At 36.5% G+C, this 18,402-nt stretch overlaps 2 protein-coding genes across 3 annotated transcripts in view; both read left to right on the plus strand.

Annotated features, from left to right (window-relative positions):
- LOC128508184 (annexin A5-like) overlaps window positions 1–18,402 on the plus strand; it is a 56,005-nt gene that overhangs the window by 24,607 nt on the left and 12,996 nt on the right. The gene's annotated exons all lie outside the window — the stretch shown is intronic.
- LOC128508188 (annexin A5-like) lies at window positions 1,460–17,984 on the plus strand. 2 transcript variants are annotated; one of them, XM_053479408.1, is made up of 13 exons: window positions 1,460–1,502; window positions 1,643–1,676; window positions 10,936–11,020; window positions 11,595–11,689; window positions 13,150–13,263; window positions 13,356–13,446; window positions 13,575–13,654; window positions 13,776–13,826; window positions 14,394–14,487; window positions 15,107–15,202; window positions 16,213–16,271; window positions 17,478–17,600; window positions 17,709–17,984. In XM_053479408.1, the coding sequence occupies exons 2-13, from the start codon at window positions 1,674–1,676 to the stop codon at window positions 17,769–17,771; spliced, it is 954 nt and encodes a 317-aa protein (XP_053335383.1). In that variant the 5' UTR covers window positions 1,460–1,502; window positions 1,643–1,673; the 3' UTR covers window positions 17,772–17,984. The 2 variants fall into 2 exon arrangements, with proteins under 2 accessions (XP_053335383.1, XP_053335384.1); XM_053479409.1 differs by lacking the exon at window positions 1,460–1,502 and having other exon boundaries at window positions 1,640–1,676.

An 18,402-nucleotide genomic window follows, 5' to 3' on the forward strand; every position in this document is an offset into this window, starting at 1 on the left:
TGTGTCTGAGTCCCGAACACTATTTGGAAGACTATTCCATAACTTTGGGGCTTTGTAAGATAAAGCTCTGCCCCCTGCTGTAGTTTTAATAATACGCGGTACTGACAAGCAGCCTGCATCCTTTGATCGAAGTAGGCGTGGCGGATCGTAAGACACTAGCAGTTCACTCAGATACTGCGGCGCGAGACCATTTAATGCTTTATATGTCAAGAGTAGTATTTTAAAATCAATGTGGAATTTCACAGGGAGCCAATGGAGTGAAGATAAGATAGGGGTGATGTGCTCATATCTTCTGGTTCTAGTGAGGACTCTCGCTGCTGCATTCTGGACTAGCTGAAGCTTATTTATGCATCTAGTTAAACAACCAGACTGTAAGGCGTTACAATAGTCCAACCTAGACGTCACTGTTAAATGCTTAACAATAGTGATCGTCGCAAAGCAGCTTTACAGAGTCAAAAAGATAATTAGGGAAATGAGTTTGAAATGTGCGTGGAAATATATAATTATATTGAACAGATTGTAATTTACAGATTAAAATAATTTGTACAATATTTGTCAACAATATTGTGCAACTGCTTTGGTACAGTATTTGAATCCAGGTAATTAGTGCTTGTGTCCCTACATTATACAGTGCCGTGAAAAAGTTTATCTTTTGCATATATATATTTTTTTTACTATTTGTCACACTTAAATGACAACTAACAACCAGATAAAAAAAAAATAATAAAAACTTTTTAATTGATGATTTCATTTATTAAGGGCAAAACCTGACTGCCCCCATGTGTAAAAGTAATTGCCCCCTAAACCATTGGCGTCACCGATCACAAACAAGTGTTTATTATAACGGGCAATGTGCATTTTTTTTTTTGCATAATGGTTTTAATTCTAAATTCAAAATAGAGAAATCCATACTTTTCAGAATGCCACGAGCAACAATTTAAGTCTTTAATTTTGCACTTGGAATTTTGCATTTTGAATCTCTAATCTCAGGGTTTGTTTGTTTTTTCTGGATGTCATTACATCACCAGCAGATGGCGTGAGAAAATATTTATTATTACAGTTTAATCCAGTTTTGCTGTCATGTTTACATTAAAACATTCGAGCAGCACTGAACCACACTTTCACTTGTTAAGATGTTTAACTTAAAACTCATTAAGATGTTTAACTTTAAAATGCTTAAATGATGAATCTTCTCCTTTGATCTTAGACCACCTGCACCTCCTGAGGTACGAGATATTATGTAGAGCCACACAAAACCACAAAGTTGTACAGTAATCTGTAAGACAACCTGTCGCCTCTCAGTCAGTTTGAAAAACTACAGTATGGTGTGTGTTTGGTTTTTTATTTAGCAAAAAACTATGCAACCCATAATCCCCTGTAGTTCATAGCGTGAGCAGGGTGTGGCCCAGGTGACAGAAAAGCTGCTTAAATATCCATTCATCTCTCTTCTCCTGCCTGCACTCTGACTCTGCCGGGGACGTGCGGGGAGCTCTCTGTAGTTAGTAAGTTCATTTACTTTGCATTAGTTTAAACAACGTTCTTACCTGATTTTTATATTTTTTTTTGCCTGGATGTTTTCATGGATGTTAAATTTAATAATTTGTGGATTGTTTCTAATCCTTTTGTCTTTTGTCTCAAGCAGAAATTGAAAAAAAGAGAGGTAGAGGGACAAAATGGTGAGTAAAAAATTTGTGTTATTATAAATTTTCATTTCATTATTATCCCTAAATAATAATAATAATAATAATAATAATAATAATCATAATAATAATCATAATAAAAACAACAACAACAACAATACTACTACTCCTGCTACTACTACTACTACTCATAATAATAATAAGAAATTAGACATTCAAAACGAAAGTTTCATATCATACATTTCTCCCTAATGTGTTTAAAGTCAGACAGGCAATAATTAGGTCACTAATTTTATCAACACTTGTGTTCATCACTAAAAATCTTCACACCACTATAATACATGTGATCTGCACAAAACCTGCAGAGCAATCTTTCAGAGTTGCAGTTAAGAAAGGGCGATGTCTCCGCATTCCTGGTCAACACATAATCAGTGCACACTCCCATGAGGGCAAGAAAAAAAAAAACCCATACAAGTTCTTCCACACCTTTTATGCTTTTTATTTATTTATTTATTCAGTCTCCTGTCTTCCAGTCAGCTGTATCTCAATGTTTAATTTGATTCTTGCACTAAGTAAAGCAGCAATTGTGCTGTAGATGACAAGCGCTTATGCATTACATATCTCTTATATCTTGGCCTCAAAGTAATAATTACGCGTATGTTTTTAATTACTTGTGTGTGTGATTCGTTCTTTTCTGTTGTGCCTGGTCCCTGAATGAACATCAGCCTTATCCTTGATCCAATGCATCATCTTGCACAACCAGGTTACTGTAGACTGTTTAACGTTATAGTGTAAAGTTGTAGAAATGTTAAAAGTACACGCGTTCCCTTTTGAATCTGGATCCTATTCAAGTTTAAGTCTCGTGTCTTCCTCGTCACCAAGATGTTAGAGCTTTACTTTAATGGTAAAACAGTTCCAGCAGGTGAAAAACAGGTTTTTCTTGTAGTTAAGTTTTCCAACCTACCGATGGCTCATGTGGCCGGTTTCCCTAGTTTTTCATTCTTGCTTCACTTTTACAAATATCACTTCCATCTGCCGTCGTTCCGGCGGGTGGACTTGTCTTTGTGTAGATGCATGATAAACATTAAGAATCCCTATCATACAAATGAAACCAGCATGGACTGTAAACATGATGCTGGCTTTCTCACAGGCAAGAGAGGTTTGATAGGAGAACACCAATGATGGACTCTTTCTTATGTTTGTTTGTCTGACATGATGCGTGCATTGGATGTTGGAAGGTCATTAAAACTATTTTAACAAATCATGCAAATAAAGCCTGAGCTAAAAAAGAAAAAAAAGAAAAAAGAAAAAGAAATTTTTGACCTAAAACATTCTGCTCTGTAGACTGAATCAGGAGCACATGATCAAACATCTTTTCACCCACTATGGCCTGATCAGACAGAAACGCTATTGTGTGGGTCGGGATTTTTGCACGCAATCATAACAGAAGGTGGAAATTTATGATCTATAAAGCCGGTGTTTCCATTTAAAGATAAAAAAGTGAATTATTTGTCGATAATTTAACCATGAACTGGTTCTAAGTAGGTCTAATTTATGAGATGTTTTAAGGAAAAGTACTACTACTACTACTAATAATAATCATATTGAATCAATAACAATGCACAGCCTCATGTGTTACCCAGAAGTCCCACAGGGGTGTACTTTTCTTATAATGTACCATTACTGTGTTCAGTAAAACCAAATTGCAACACTGATATTTAAGAAGATTTAAGTCTGATGAAAAGCTTTAGAGCTTTAATGCATTGTATGTCCAGGTCTGCAGAAGTGTGTATCCTTTAGATGTGATCAGTTTTTATGATTTAAAGAGAATGAACAACATTAGACAGTAGAGCAGATTGCAGAATATCAGACTACTGTATTTACTTTGTAGGTCCTTAATACTCAAGTGTTACCGAAAGTTAGTAATGTGACTTGAGGTAGGAGTTAGATTTAGGGTGGAAAGACCTGTTTCTAAGGTGGCACCACACCTGTGTCTGTTAGTCGTTATATAGGGAATGCTTAGTGCTGTACCATTTGACCTAACTGGGAGGACACTATATATATATTTTTTCCCTCTCATATTTTTTCCCTCTCATACACTTTAAACTCGCTGAGGTTAAAGTGTCACAGACTTATGTAACTCTATTAATAATTGTGTCAGTGGAAGGTCCTTACAAGTATAGTAAGATGTGTTGCATGCATGTATGGACATGCACATAATGATAACAGGTAGGCCTCAGTATGTGCGGCTGGGGGACTGCAGGCCTGACAAAGTGATCAGCGGTACAGGAGCGCCGCAAGGGGCTGTGCTTTCTCCAGTCCTGTTCCCCCCTTAACATGTCAGACTTTTAGTACAACTCAGAGTCCTGCCATGTACAAAAGTTTGCAGATGACACTGCGATCGTGGACTGTTTCAGGAATGGAAAAGAAGAATAGTACAGAAAACTGATCCAGATCCTGATCTCAACCACAACCTTTGACTATTAATGGTGACCGTGTGGAGCTTGTGAGGACATACAAATACCTGGGGGTGCAGCTGGACGACAAACTGGACCTACTATGTTTTACCAGGCGGTGGTGGTTAGTGCTCTCTTCCATGCAGCAGTGCGCTCAAAGATCCATCTATCTATCTATCTATCTATCTATCTATCTATCTATCTATCTATCTATCTGTCTGTCTATCTATCTATCTATCTATCTGTCTGTCTGTTTTTCTATCTATCTATCTATCTATCTATCTATCTATCTATCTATCTGTCTGTCTGTTTTTCTATCTATCTATCTATCTATCTATCTGTCTGTTTTTCTATCTATCTATCTATCTATCTATCTATCTATCTATCTATCTATCTATCTATCTATCTGTCTTTGTATCTGTCTGTCTGTCTGTTTTTCTATTTATCTATCTATCTATCTATCTATCTGTCTGTCTGTTTTTCTATCTATCTATCTGTCTGTCTTTCTGTTTTTCTATTTATCTATCTATCTGTCTGTCTGTCTGTCTGTTTTTCTATCTATCTATCTATCTATCTATCTATCTATCTATCTATCTATCTGTCTGTCTGTCTGTTTTTCTATCTATCTATCTATCTATCTATCTATCTATCTATCTATCTATCTATCTATCTATCTGTCTGTTTTTCTATCTATCTATCTATCTATCTATCTATCTATCTATCTATCTGTCTATCTATCTGTCTGTTTTTCTATCTATCTATCTATCTATCTGTCTGTTTTTCTATCTATCTATCTATCTATCTATCTATCTATCTATCTATCTATCTGTCTGTCTGTCTTTCTGTTTTTCTATTTATCTATCTATCTATCTGTCTGTCTGTCTGTTTTTCTATCTATCTATCTATCTGTCTGTCTGTCTGTCTGTTTTTCTATTTATCTATCTATCTATCTGTCTGTCTGTTTTTCTATCTATCTATCTATCTATCTATCTATCTATCTATCTATTTGTCTGTCTGTCTGTTTTTCTATCTATCTATCTATCTATCTATCTATCTATCTATCTATCTATCTATCTATCTGTCTTTGTATCTATCTGTCTGTCTGTTTTTCTATCTATCTATCTATCTATCTATCTATCTATCTATCTATCTATCTGTCGTACAAGTTCCATGTATGCAGTTATTATCCAAACAAATAAAGACAATCGGTATAACTTAACATTGAGTGCAGTGGCCTTTTCCTCTTCAGCAGCTGGATTGCGAAGGCTGGCAGGAATAAAAGTGCCACGGCAGTTCATGCACTTCTTTAGCGACTGTCTTTTGTGCAGTGATCAAACAGAGGCATTCATTCCACTTGTCCTCAAGTCTTTGGGGTGCTTGGCATCGCCCTCCTCGCATGCCACTCTTACTTTAAGCACTTGCCGCATTATGCTGGACTTTAGACATCCTGACTTTTAGATAACCTCACTTTTATAGCATGAAAAAAAGCTTGAGATCTATTACAGTTTTTCTTAGTTGCTTTTGTGCATTTCTCACAACAGAATTGATCTCTGCACCACTACTAAGGCTCTTCTCAAAACAATTAGTGCAAATTGCAAAACATGGTGGATAACTTGCAAAAGTGAGTCACTTCATCAAAAAGAAAAGTCAGTTGTTCAAAAGCAAGTCAGTTGCTCAAAATAAGTAGTCAATGCTTCAAAAGCAAGTCCCTTAATCAAAACAGATAATATATTCATCAAAAGCGAATACTTATATCAAAGAATCAGGGCTGTCACAATTACAAGTCATTACACCAGCACCTTTGGTCACAAAATCAAATGGTTTGAACATGTTCTCATTGTGACGGATTTCTTTGTAGGTGCTTCCCAATGACATGTCAAGTCTGGACAGCATGCATGGCATGTTGAAAACCATAAATTGTAAAGGAAAATCAAGACACTTCATATGCACTCTTGATAATATTTAATTAAAACTGTTCACAGTATTGTGCAACTGGGGAAATACAGTAAATCAAACATTTTACAGCAAACATAAACTTAGACAGTAAACCTTACTGCAGTAGTTATAAAAAAAACAAAACAGACACTGCTGCATATCAATCATTGATATCTAGACGCTCCCGTCTCTGTCTGCTCACATATTTGCATCAACATCACAGCGAATGTCAGCTCTATCGATGCATCAGGGAAAGTATCTTCTGGAGTGTCAAATCCACCCTCTGCAGAACTCTGCTGTGATGTCATCACAAGCTGCATCCATAGCTGCTAGCAGGTCATTTGGGTATGTGGATGCCTGTCATATACCTTCCACCTCCAGGAAGAGAAAAACTCCTCAATTGGATTTAGGAATGGAATGTAAGGAGGAAGAAACTCCATAAGCATCCTGTCATGTGCTGCAAACCACTGCCTGACTACAGCAGAGTGATGGAAGCTTACATTAATTGTCCGATTGTCACCAGGATCATCCCTTTCATTTTGTGGGATTAGGTCCCTATAAAGAGCGTCCAGAAAAGCCAACAGGTGTTGTGTATTGTATGCACCAATACGAGGAATATGGGTGTGAACGCCATTTTCTGAGATTGCTGCACACATTGTAATATTTCCTCCTCGTTGGCCTGGGACATCAATGGTGGCTCTTTCTCCAATGTGATTTCGTCCACGCCGTCTGCCTTTTGCGAGATTGAATCCCGCTTCGTCAAGATATACAAACGTGTGCAGGGGTTTCCTGGCCTCCAATTCCATGATATGCTATACAAAGGATGAGAATAAAAAAGTCTGTAATGGTGCATTTGGCACAACAGATTGTACAGTTTGAATTGTAAATAGGATTACAGTAACATGAATAAATGTAAGTGGCCTAAACTTTTACAGTAAACAGAGGTACATATGCAAACATGTTTTACCTGTACATACTGGTGACGGAGCTCCTTCACTCGATCACTGTTCCGTTCAAATGGTACTTTGTACAATTGCTTCATGGACATTTCATTCCGTCTGAGGACTCTGTCTATGGTGGAAATTGATATTGACTGAATATTTCCGAAGATGGTGTCATCTTCTACAACAGTTCTTTGCATTTCTCTTAGTCTCAAAGCCTTGTTTGCAGCCACCATTGCACAAATTCTTTCCTCTTGCTGCGGTGTCAAAAGTGGACCTCTTCCACCTTTTCTAGGTTGTCTGGCAGTCCTTTTTGAGATGCAGATGAAAAAACACAAACATAAATAAACGCAACCATGCTTACAGTAATTGTTACAGGACTATCATTCAAAACTACTTTCTTTACAGCATTACTGTATTGTACCACAGCTCACTATGCTACACATGGGCCAAGTCTGCGCTTCAGTTACAGTACGTCTATATGTAAAGATCTATAAGGTCATGTCCTAATGCACGTCTCCTGTATGACTATGAAAGTGCAGAGCAAATTAGTTTGTGCTGAATAACTACATTACAGTATGCTCACCTGTTTTCCCGACGAAATGTCCGAATAATAGAACTTACAGTAGTTCTCCCAACATTTGGCTGCACCCTTCGACCAGCCTCGGCCATTGTGAGGCCATGGTTTATCACATGATCCACAAGTGTTGCCCTGATTTCGTCAGGAAGGTGTCTACTGTATGTAGTTGGCCATTTCGTATCCGGTTTTGTCCTCGTCCTCCACCGATCCTCACCCCTCTTCCACAAGGCTGACGTTCCATGTTCTGCAGTTTTGTAGATTCAGTATGCACCTCATGCCAATCCTGTCTGTTGGTTTACATTATATATACTTGTAGAGTAGGGGATACTGTAACGCGATTCACCTGGGCCTGGGTAGAAGAGGCTTTTCATTGGTTGCAAGTAAGAGTAACACACACCAATTTTTATTAGTGTGAGATAAGGTTCACCGGAGAAAAGTAATTTATGGAGATTTTCATGAAAACGCCTTAAAAATAGGGTTTTCAAAATGGGTGTACAAATTGTTTGACAAGATGTTCAACAATTTTGAGTGCAATGACACAAGCAATGAAATGAAAACTATTAGTTGTAAGGACAATGACTATTCAGCCGGTACAAGTATAGATAATTGTGACATTCATGATGAAAGCAAGGAGATAGGGATGAATAGCAAGTCAAAAGTGACCATTCTTTAGATATTTGTACTTACTCAACTCAAAGGCATTTGCCCTTGGACGAAATGAACATGAAACGGCCACAAGGTTGTGCCAAAACTATTGTGCAAAGTTTAATTCTGTTGTGAGAAATGCACCAAAGCAACTGCGAAAAACTGTGATGAAATAAAGTAAAAAATTGATGACCCTTTGCAGTAAATATAGTCCATTATTGCAGTTTTAAGAAAATTAGCTGCTTAGTTTTACTGAACATGCTGCAGAACCAGACGCAGTCCTGCTGAGGACTTTGTTGCACCTGATTCTTTTTTTTATCTATACAAAACCGAGAAGCCTTTTACATGATATGCTGCTTCCTTTTTTTGTACTACAGGTATCTTCCAGTGAGATATGTATCTATGAGGCGCCGTATAGGGCTTAAATCAAACTTTACTCACGCACACACATATGAAACACTTGCATACACATATATGAAACACTCACACATACATATATACTACTAACTGCTCAAACAACTACATATGAAACACTTGCATACACATATATGAAACACTCACACATACATATATACTACTAACTGCTCAAACAACTACATATGAAATGCGCGCGCACATACATACATACTTTCCGCGCACACACATACATACTTTCCGCGCACATACATACATACTTTTCACGCACATACATACATACTTTCCGCGCACATACATACATACTTTCCGCGCACATACATACATACATACTTTCCGCGCATATACATACACACTTTCCGCGCACACGCACGCACACACACACATACATACTTTCTGTGCACGCGCACAAAGCCAACTGTAGCGGTGTAGGGAACGAGTGAACAACTGATCTTTAGTTTAGCGGAAAAGGGAATGGATAATTTTCTATAAGTCATTACATATCGCTGGAGTGTGAAAAAATTTTACTCGAAAATGAATTTATATTTTTATTATAATTATTATCGAGGCGAGGACATCATATAAATAGGACACAATAATTTACATTTTGATTTAATAAAGAAACCATTCGTATTATATAGGCTAGTAATCTGTAAAAATAAATAAATAAATAATACGTTTTATATTTTTTTATGGTATCAGTTTTTGTTTCAATAAATAATCTATATTTAATGTCCGTAGCGTGAAATTTCCACAGCAGCAGGTATCCGAGGTGCTTGTGTTACCATGGTAACGCAAGGAGGAAGTGACGTTGCATGGTGTTCTGAATGGTGGAATTTTGTAGAGTGAAGTTCCCTTTTCAGACATTTCCTGCGCAGGGAGTAGGGTGTAGGGAGTAGTCATTTCAATGTATATGAACTTCATTCTCCCTGATTAGTAGTAGCGTTTCTTAAATAGACCGTTAATGGACAGTTTAGAAGACAACGAGTGATTTATTTATCACCACAAAAGTGGGTGATATGGGGGGTCGGAACAATGTTTGTCCCGTGGGATTCCGATGAGTTATTGTTCATATTAGCGAAGGCGAGGAAACACATTTCACAAAACAGTATTTCTTTCTGTTGTAGGATCCGACATATTAGCCACAGATTCCGTGCTTCAATTTTCTTTTTGCAAATCATCACCTGCGTTTTCTGCCGCTGAAATATTCAGACATTATGTGGATAGTTCTGAATACGCCATGTGATTGAGCAGTGATGATACAAACCAGTACTACCATTCAGGGAGAATGAAGCGACAAGTCCGTCTACACTGAAATGCCTTCCTTTTACACTGAAATGCCTTCCGGTTACACTGAAATGCCTTCCGGTTACACTGAAATGCCTTCCTTTTACACTGAAATGCCTTCCGGTTACACTGAGAATCTCATAGGTGAATGTGCGAGAAGAGTTTGTATGTGTGTGCGCGGAAAGTATGTATGTGTGTGCGCGGAAAGTATGTATGTGTGTGCGCGGAAAGTATGTATGTATGTGCGTGAAAAGTATGTATGTATGTGCGTGAAAAGTATGTATGTATGTGCGCGGAAAGTATGTATGTATGTGTGCGGAAAGTATGTATGTGTGTGCGTGAAAAGTATGTATGTATGTGCGCGCGCATTTCATATGTAGTTGTTTGAGCAGTTAGTAGTATATATGTATGTGTGAGTGTTTCATATATGTGTATGCAAGTGTTTCATATGTAGTTGTTTGAGCAGTTAGTAGTATATATGTATGTGTGAGTGTTTCATATATGTGTATGCAAGTGTTTCATATGTGTGTGCATGAGTAAAGTTTGATTTAAGCCCTATACGGCGCCTCATATGTATCTTATATTTTTATATATACACTATATAGTGGATAGAATAGTAAAAATTGAGATATGCGACTGAGATACTGTAAACGTAGCAATTAAAATGTGACCATGGTGCAAGTCTGAGGAGGTCAATGCAGATTAGGCTCTTTGATGATGAGATAACTAAGATTTAGAAAGTCTTTTATGAAGGAGAGCTACATTTATCTCAATCATGTCGCCTTGACCATAAAGAGGTGTTCAAACAATGTATGGACAAAGTACTGTACAGTATGTTATAAACCAGATTCTGAGCCGACTTTCATTAGTTCTTAGCACAGAAGCCAAAATCGTGAATCGTTTCATATTGTTAACATGTTGTGTTCATTATAGTCACTTTGTAACCCTGTACAGAAATCCACTGGACTGTAGTGAAGAGCTCCAGTTTTGAATTCTGGAAAATAAATGAACATTGCCTTTTTATTCCCTCTGCCCAGGCTGGAAGAGGAACCATCAAGCCTCAAAGCGGATTCAACGCCAACGCTGATGCCGAGACTCTTTTCAAGGCCATGAAAGGATTCGGTTAGTCACATAGTGTACACGGCCATAAACAGCTGTTAAAGAGCGTTTAACAGTTAAGCTAAAAATCAAATTATTAAATGTAGACAAATCTAAACTCCTCTTTTAAATGAAGCACATTCAAATGATTATTATGCATTTTAATCACTTTGAGGTACAGTAAGACATAAATGCACATACAGTAACATAAGTTACTTACATAAGAATTTACCTTCCCTAAACATTTTCACATTTTATATTTACTGTACAACATCTTTCAACAATTGTGCAATCAAGACCAAAACTTATCATTTAGAGTTAACAGTTTCAAAAATCACCACCAACAACCAGCACCTCAGATTAGAGTTGTTATGAAGGATTTACAGATCATAAGTACTGTAGCAGATACATCTCAATATCAACTGTTTAAAGGAGATTGTTGCATATTTTGGACAATTTTAGCATTGCTTTACGATGTAGAAAGAAATAAACATCAGGAAAACTATGGAGTTAGAAGGTGTGTCCAAACTTTTGAATAGTACTATACAGTATGTATGTATTAACAAAATATTAACACTGGAATTTACTGTGTGTTTAGGCACTGATGAAAAAACCATTCTGCAGCTGCTGACGGCTCGCAGTAACGCTCAGCGCCAGCAGATCAAGACTGCCTACAAAACCCTGCACGGCAAGGTAAAGACCACATTTCAACTGTTTATGAAATAAATAAATAAATAAATAAAAGGTATACTGAATACTGAATAAATATACTGTGATTTCACACAGTCCTGTGCAAAAGTAAATCAGTTAAATCCACAGCAAATATTTAATAAAAACAATTTAATAAAAACGTTTTTAAAAGTTCCATTTCAATTTACTTTAATGATCTATGACAATTTTGCTCCTAAATTGGTCTCTCTCTTTAAGTTGTCGTCTTATGACCTAAATTAACACCAGTCATGCTGGAGCAAACACTTAAAGCAAATGTGAACAATGATGCGACGTGCACATCACCTGGCAGGTTCGGAAGGCTGAAATAGTTTGTAAAATAAGAAAAAAATGAAAAAAGTTGAAAGATAGAATATCCACCACCCTGCAGTATTACTGAATCAGACTTAATGATAACCGCATCTCACCATACCTAAGTAAAAAATGTATTAAGCAAAAATTTATATATATATATATACTCAAACTCTTTTTCTCCTTGTTACTCAATATTCTTGTTTTTGTTTTAGTATTCTACTCTGTGTTTTTTCCCTGATATTTTTTACTTTTAACAAAAGGATCAATATAAGAGAAAATCTAGATTGTTCCTGCTGATAGATTCAGTAAACAATTACAACAGGAAGGGAAAAGATAAAGTTTTTACAGGTGTTATCTCTTATTGATTTAACAGGTAATGTGTGGGTTTGTAAATTATTAAATGTTGCTCAGTACTGTAAGAAGAGTAATGTGTTGTTTCATGGTTAAATGGCTAAATGATTCATAGAAAGCATTAAGCAACAGCTCTTGTATTCAAAGAAAGGAGTTTATAACTATATAAATTATACATTTCTCACTCACTCAGTCACCTTCTACACAGCTTTATCCTGTCGGGCCTGGAGCCTATCCCAGGAGACTTAGGGTACAAGGCTGGGTAGACCCCCGGACGCGGGTGCCAATACATCTGAAGTTTTATAATTATATATATATTTGTAATATTAAATGTTAAAATTCAGAACACAGCATATGTTTGTCATTTAATGCTTAAATTTTTTTTATTTTTAATGTGTGATGATGTGTGAATGTGAGAATTGTAACATTGAAACTCGAAAACTCAAACAAGAATAAACCCATTACAATTCAGAAGGGTTTGATCACAGAAGCTTGGTGTAATATCAGATTAAATAGGGGAACACATTTTGATTTAGTGATGCTTGTGTAATAAGTCATTTAACTATGGAGAGGCATTTAGGACACTTTTATTGCACATCTTTCTCCTGCCAAGTTGTCTATTTTACTTGTTCCATTTATACCTCTTACATGTGAATCCGTCATGTGTTTTGTTCGAAGTAGGGATTTAACTTTTTCTCCATTCTTTTTTCTCTTTCTCTCTCTCTCTTTGTCTATCTCTCTCTCTTTCTCTCTTTCTCTCTTTGTCTATCCCCCTTTAGGATTTGGCGGTGGAACTGAAGTCAGAGCTGGGAGGACACTTTGAGACATTGATTTTGGCACTGTTGGACACTCCAACAATGTATGATGTAAAGTGTCTGAAGCAAGCCATTAAGGTATACACACACATACAGTAACCACATACAGTACAAGTGTGTATTAGTTGCACACGTAACCAGCTCAGTCTGAAGTTATGTTGTTGTTTCAGGGTGCAGGAACATGTGAAAAGGTTTTGATTCACATCCTGGCTTCAAGAACCTGCAGTGAGATTCAAGCGATCAATGCTGCCTACAAGCAGGGTACGAGAGTGTGTGATGTGGACTTTTGTATGGGTGCCAGTTACAGATTATTGGTTATTTGTAAAAACTATTTTAAGGACCAGGGTTTAGTTTGGTTGCTATTGATAATGTATGTGTGTGTGTTTTAGAGTATGGTAAAACCCTGGAAGAGGACGTGGTTGGTGACACCAGTGGACACTTCAAGGAGCTGCTGGTTGTTTTGCTGCAGGTAATGTTACTAGGCAGCAGAACATGCATATCTAACGTTACTGGTTGCATTATATCAGTAAGAAGAATGGTGCAAGTGTGTATTGTGATTATTATTTCAATGAGATTTATTTTGGTTTTAGGCGAGCAGACAGCAGGGTGTGCAAGAGGCCAACGTAGAGAGTGATGCAAAGGTAAGACTTTATTACAGAAAAGCAAATTAAAATAAAACAAGACTATAGCAGTGTAGAAAATACTGACTCTAGTGGACCAGATGTACGTAGGTTATGTACGTTTAAGTGCTTTTGCAATCTGCAGTGGTATAGCAGGGCAGCACAGGAGCTTAGTGGTTAGCACTGTCACCTTGCACCTCCAGTGTCTGGGTTCAATCCCACCTCAGTGTCTGTATGCATGGAGTTTGCATGTTCTCCACATGCTTGGTGGGTTTTCTCTGGGTGCTCCGGTTTCCTTCAGTCCAAAAACATGCAGGTAATTGGTGTTTCCAAATTGCCTGAAGTGAATGACTAACCATGCGAGTGTGTGTATATAGTAGATGATGAGTGAGAGAGTGAATGTTATAACACCCCCTAGAGTTACAAATATTAAATATTCTTTACCAGTGTATCCCCATAATCATGAAGCAGCATTAGAGTCTAAATCATGTCACGCCAGATGCAAATCTCTATAAATCTTTCATGAGTATGTGTGTGTGTGTGTGTGTGTGTGTGTGTGTGTGTGTGTGTGTGTGTGTGTGACTGCAGGCCCTCTTTGAAGCAGGAGAAAAGAAGTTTGGTACAGATGAAGAAAAATTTGTCACCATTTTGGGGAACCGCAGCGCTGAACATCTCAGGAGAGGTATATTTCTCTCTGTCTCTCGTACCATGGACCACACAGAATTATTGGCACCCTTCAAATTCTGCTGTGTATAAAGAGAAATCCTTCCCACAACATTGATTTTTTTTCCCCTTTCAGTAAGGTGAAAATTTTTACATCAATACCAAAAAATAGACAGTTTGGCAAATTATGTAAAACTCTAAAGTGCAGGTTAATGAAAAACAGTTATGGAATTCCATCACTTTTAGTGTTAGTGAGTTAACATCTTGAATGTATGTGAATTCCCAATCATGAGACGGATTCATGGATTCATGGATGCATGGATTTAATTCCACTAAGGCAATGTCAGGTTTGCCTGCTTTCACAGAAACAATGTGTATTCTTCTAAAAGTATTATTACTGTAAGATAATATTATGTAATTATATTTTATTTTATTTAGATTTAATCATTATTAATGATGATTAATTATTATTTTATTTGGAGAGTGTTAAAAAAGTAACTCTATACTACAAATTAAAAATTAAATAATAACATGATTATTATTTAAGTATGTAAGTATCTTACAGTAAGTACCTACACTAGTACTTGGTCTTGTTCTGTTCTGCTTATTGATCACGTTTGTGTGTTGCTTTGTTGCAGTGTTTACTGAGTATACGAAACTGTCTGGATTCCAGATTGAAGAAAGTATTAAGAAAGAAACCAGTGGCCACCTAAAAGAACTAATGCTGGCTGTTGGTGAGACAAACATACACACACAATAAATTGTTTTATTTGGAGTTATGCAGAGCAACGTACATTGATCTCATGTACACATCTGAGCAGAAATCAAAAAAATGCACAATATTTTTAGCAAACATTGATGCATAGTTACTTCTTATGTCTAAATTGAAGAAAAATAAAAAATAAAAATATTATTATGGCTCTGTGCAGCTTGTTAGATCTGATGCATGGCAACAGCTGTCATTAGTAAATGGCAATTTCAAAGCTTTACAAATACTTATCAAACCTTGTGCACACACTTGCGGACACTCAACAATAATATACTGTATATATATATATATATATATATACAGTATACAGTACACTACCGCTCAAAAGTTTGGGGTCATTTGCAAATTTCTTTGTTTTTGTTTAGTAATTTATTTTCTACATTCTACAACAATACTGGGGATTTCAAAACTATAAAATAACACATATGGGATTAGGTAATTACGTAACAACAACAAAAACAACATTTTAAGACACAGAGGTCAGCCTTTCTGTAATAGTTCTTGCAAGAACAGTATTGTCAAGTGCATTTGCAAAATCCGTCAAGCACCATAATAAAACTGGCTCTCATGAAGGCCATCCCAGACGGGCGAGACCAAAACCTACCTCTGCCGCAGACGAGAAGTTCATTTAGAGTTATCAGCCTGAAAAATGACCAATTAACAGCACCTCAGATTAGAGGCGTTATGAGGTCTTTACAGAGCATAAGTAGCAGACACATCTCATTATTAACTGAGTTTAATGCATTTTTTAGACGCCTTCAGCATTCCATTTCCATACAATGTAGAAAGAAAATCAGGAACCATCATGGAGTTAGAAAGTGACCCCGAACTTTTGAATGATAGTGTGCATATATATACACTATAATTCAAAAGTTTGGGGTCACTTTATATTAGTTCATATCCAGAAACATACTCTGCCTTGTCCTACCTTGTATTTTTCATCTTTTCCTCCTTTTTCTTGCATTTCTCTTACAGTAAAGTGTGCCAAAAGCGTTCCTGCCTATTTAGCTGAGTGTCTGTATTATGCAATGAAGGTAAGAGTGTACAGTAGGTTTTTGCCAAATCTCTTCAAATAGTGTAGTTCATGCACAGTATAAAGTCTCCGGAGCTACACAAAGATTTTTGTGTGTTATGGTATATTAGAGGCTGGGAGAGCTATTTGTCATTACTGTAGTTTTATTTTTGTTTAGCTGTAAAACGTTTTTGCCGTCCAGCAAGAGGCCCAAGCAAGTATAATGAGAATATCAAGGGCTCCAAAATTGAGCCTTGGGGGATACCACAATTAATTGAGCAGGGAATAAAGAACATTTTCCTATTTGAATCGAAAAGGCAGTGTATTTTAGGTAAGAGGTGAACCATTCTTACGCAGGGCTCTGCAAACCCAACTTTAACCTCTAATTGTTTGACAGAATGCCATGATCAATAGTATCAAAGGCTGCACTGAGATCATGCAGAATTAAAATGGCACAACCATTTGACCAATAATTAATGACATCACCATTAATATTAAAGTCTTTAGAAAGCACAATGACTGTTTTCTTAAAAAAAATTTTTTTTTAAAGATTTATATGCTAGAATAATTTCATTGATTTAAAGTCTCCCAGAATGGCAAAAGGCCTGTGGAATAGTAAAACAATCAGATTTTGTTTGGAAAAATCTTTATCTCAGTCGGCTGTGTTCAAAGTTTGCAACAAAAAGAGGCACAATTATGGCTTTATAATTAAGTTTTTTTTTCTGCAATATCAGCTAGAGCACAAAGCAATAGGAAGTTCATTGCCATAAAGTAATTTGATGTAATTTATGATAGTTATGCTAAAATGTTTTGGACATAGAATGAATGCTGAGAAAGCGGGATCTTTTCCATGGCACATGCTTCTTTCAAGACCTGAAATATAGATAAAATCATGAATGTTAAAAGCTAAAATGCAACATACAGTAATAGAATATACTGGATCAGTTACTATTTTTCTAGGTGCTGAGGAATGACTGTGTTTTAAAAGTTGTCTGTTTAAATAAAACTAAATTTGCAGTGATAAAATGTGATAATTACAACTAGGATCATTTATGCAGCAACATACAGTACTTTATTCATAGACGTCTAGATATCCTAAATACTTACCATCTTGTCATTCATATATTTTAGTATTAGGCTTTTTTCCCCTCATGTTTTATATTGTGTCTTGCTTGTGTCTTTTGTTATGTTGTTATGGAGTGCTGATGCAAATCATCCATCTCTACAGGGCGCAGGGACTGACGATAAGACGCTGATAGAGATCATGGTGTCCCGTAGTGAAATAGACATTCTGGACATACGAGCGGAGTTCAGGAGGATGTTTGCCACTTCTCTGTACAAAATGATTAAGGTGTGTACACTCAGTCTAACACATGGTTAAGACATGATATTGTTTAAATTGCAGTACACTAATATTTGAACAGTATCATTCCCTTTGTCTTATCAATCCTTATTACAGGGTGATACCTCTGGTGATTATGGTAAAACCCTTCTTCTGTTGTGTGGCGGCGATGATGCGTAAATCTGCTCCACGACCTGCAAGCATGCACGGCGATTCAATATTCAGGCAGTCACACAATTTTAATGAATTGCTGAAAATATTTATTCTTTTTGTATGTTACTAACTCTGATGTGTGGTAACAAATTTTTTTTTTTTTTGTATGCTTATTACATGCTTGTAGTCCAGAATTTGATAAAAGCAATAAAGCAATAAATGTAAAAAAAAAAAAAAAAACAGGTCTCAGTAATGGTGCTATTAAACCATACGTTCCATGAAGTGGATTATATTGCTGTTTGGCTTCCTTTACTGCTATCATAAATAAAAAATGATGGGCATTATAAAATAACATGATGTGGTAAACCAAATAATGAGAACGCATTGTGGGTTGGGTGGGATAAACTACAACCTTGGGTCACTCCCTACCATAAGTGTTGTCACTCTTTAATGCAAACTAACAATTTCTGAAACAAGTAATGAGTTATTCATAAAGTTATGTAGTGATAAAGCAACACAAATACCCATCTTTTTAAATAATCACCTGACAAATAGATATTTAGTCCTCACTGCAAAAGTGGACTGTTTCCATTTGATGGTTCAAGTGACTAGACCTCATATTTCGAATACTTCTGAAATATGAGGTCTTGTAAATTAA

Source organism: Clarias gariepinus, chromosome 20 (genome assembly GCF_024256425.1).
Source record: "Clarias gariepinus isolate MV-2021 ecotype Netherlands chromosome 20, CGAR_prim_01v2, whole genome shotgun sequence".
NCBI classification, from domain to species: Eukaryota; Metazoa; Chordata; class Actinopteri; order Siluriformes; family Clariidae; genus Clarias; species Clarias gariepinus.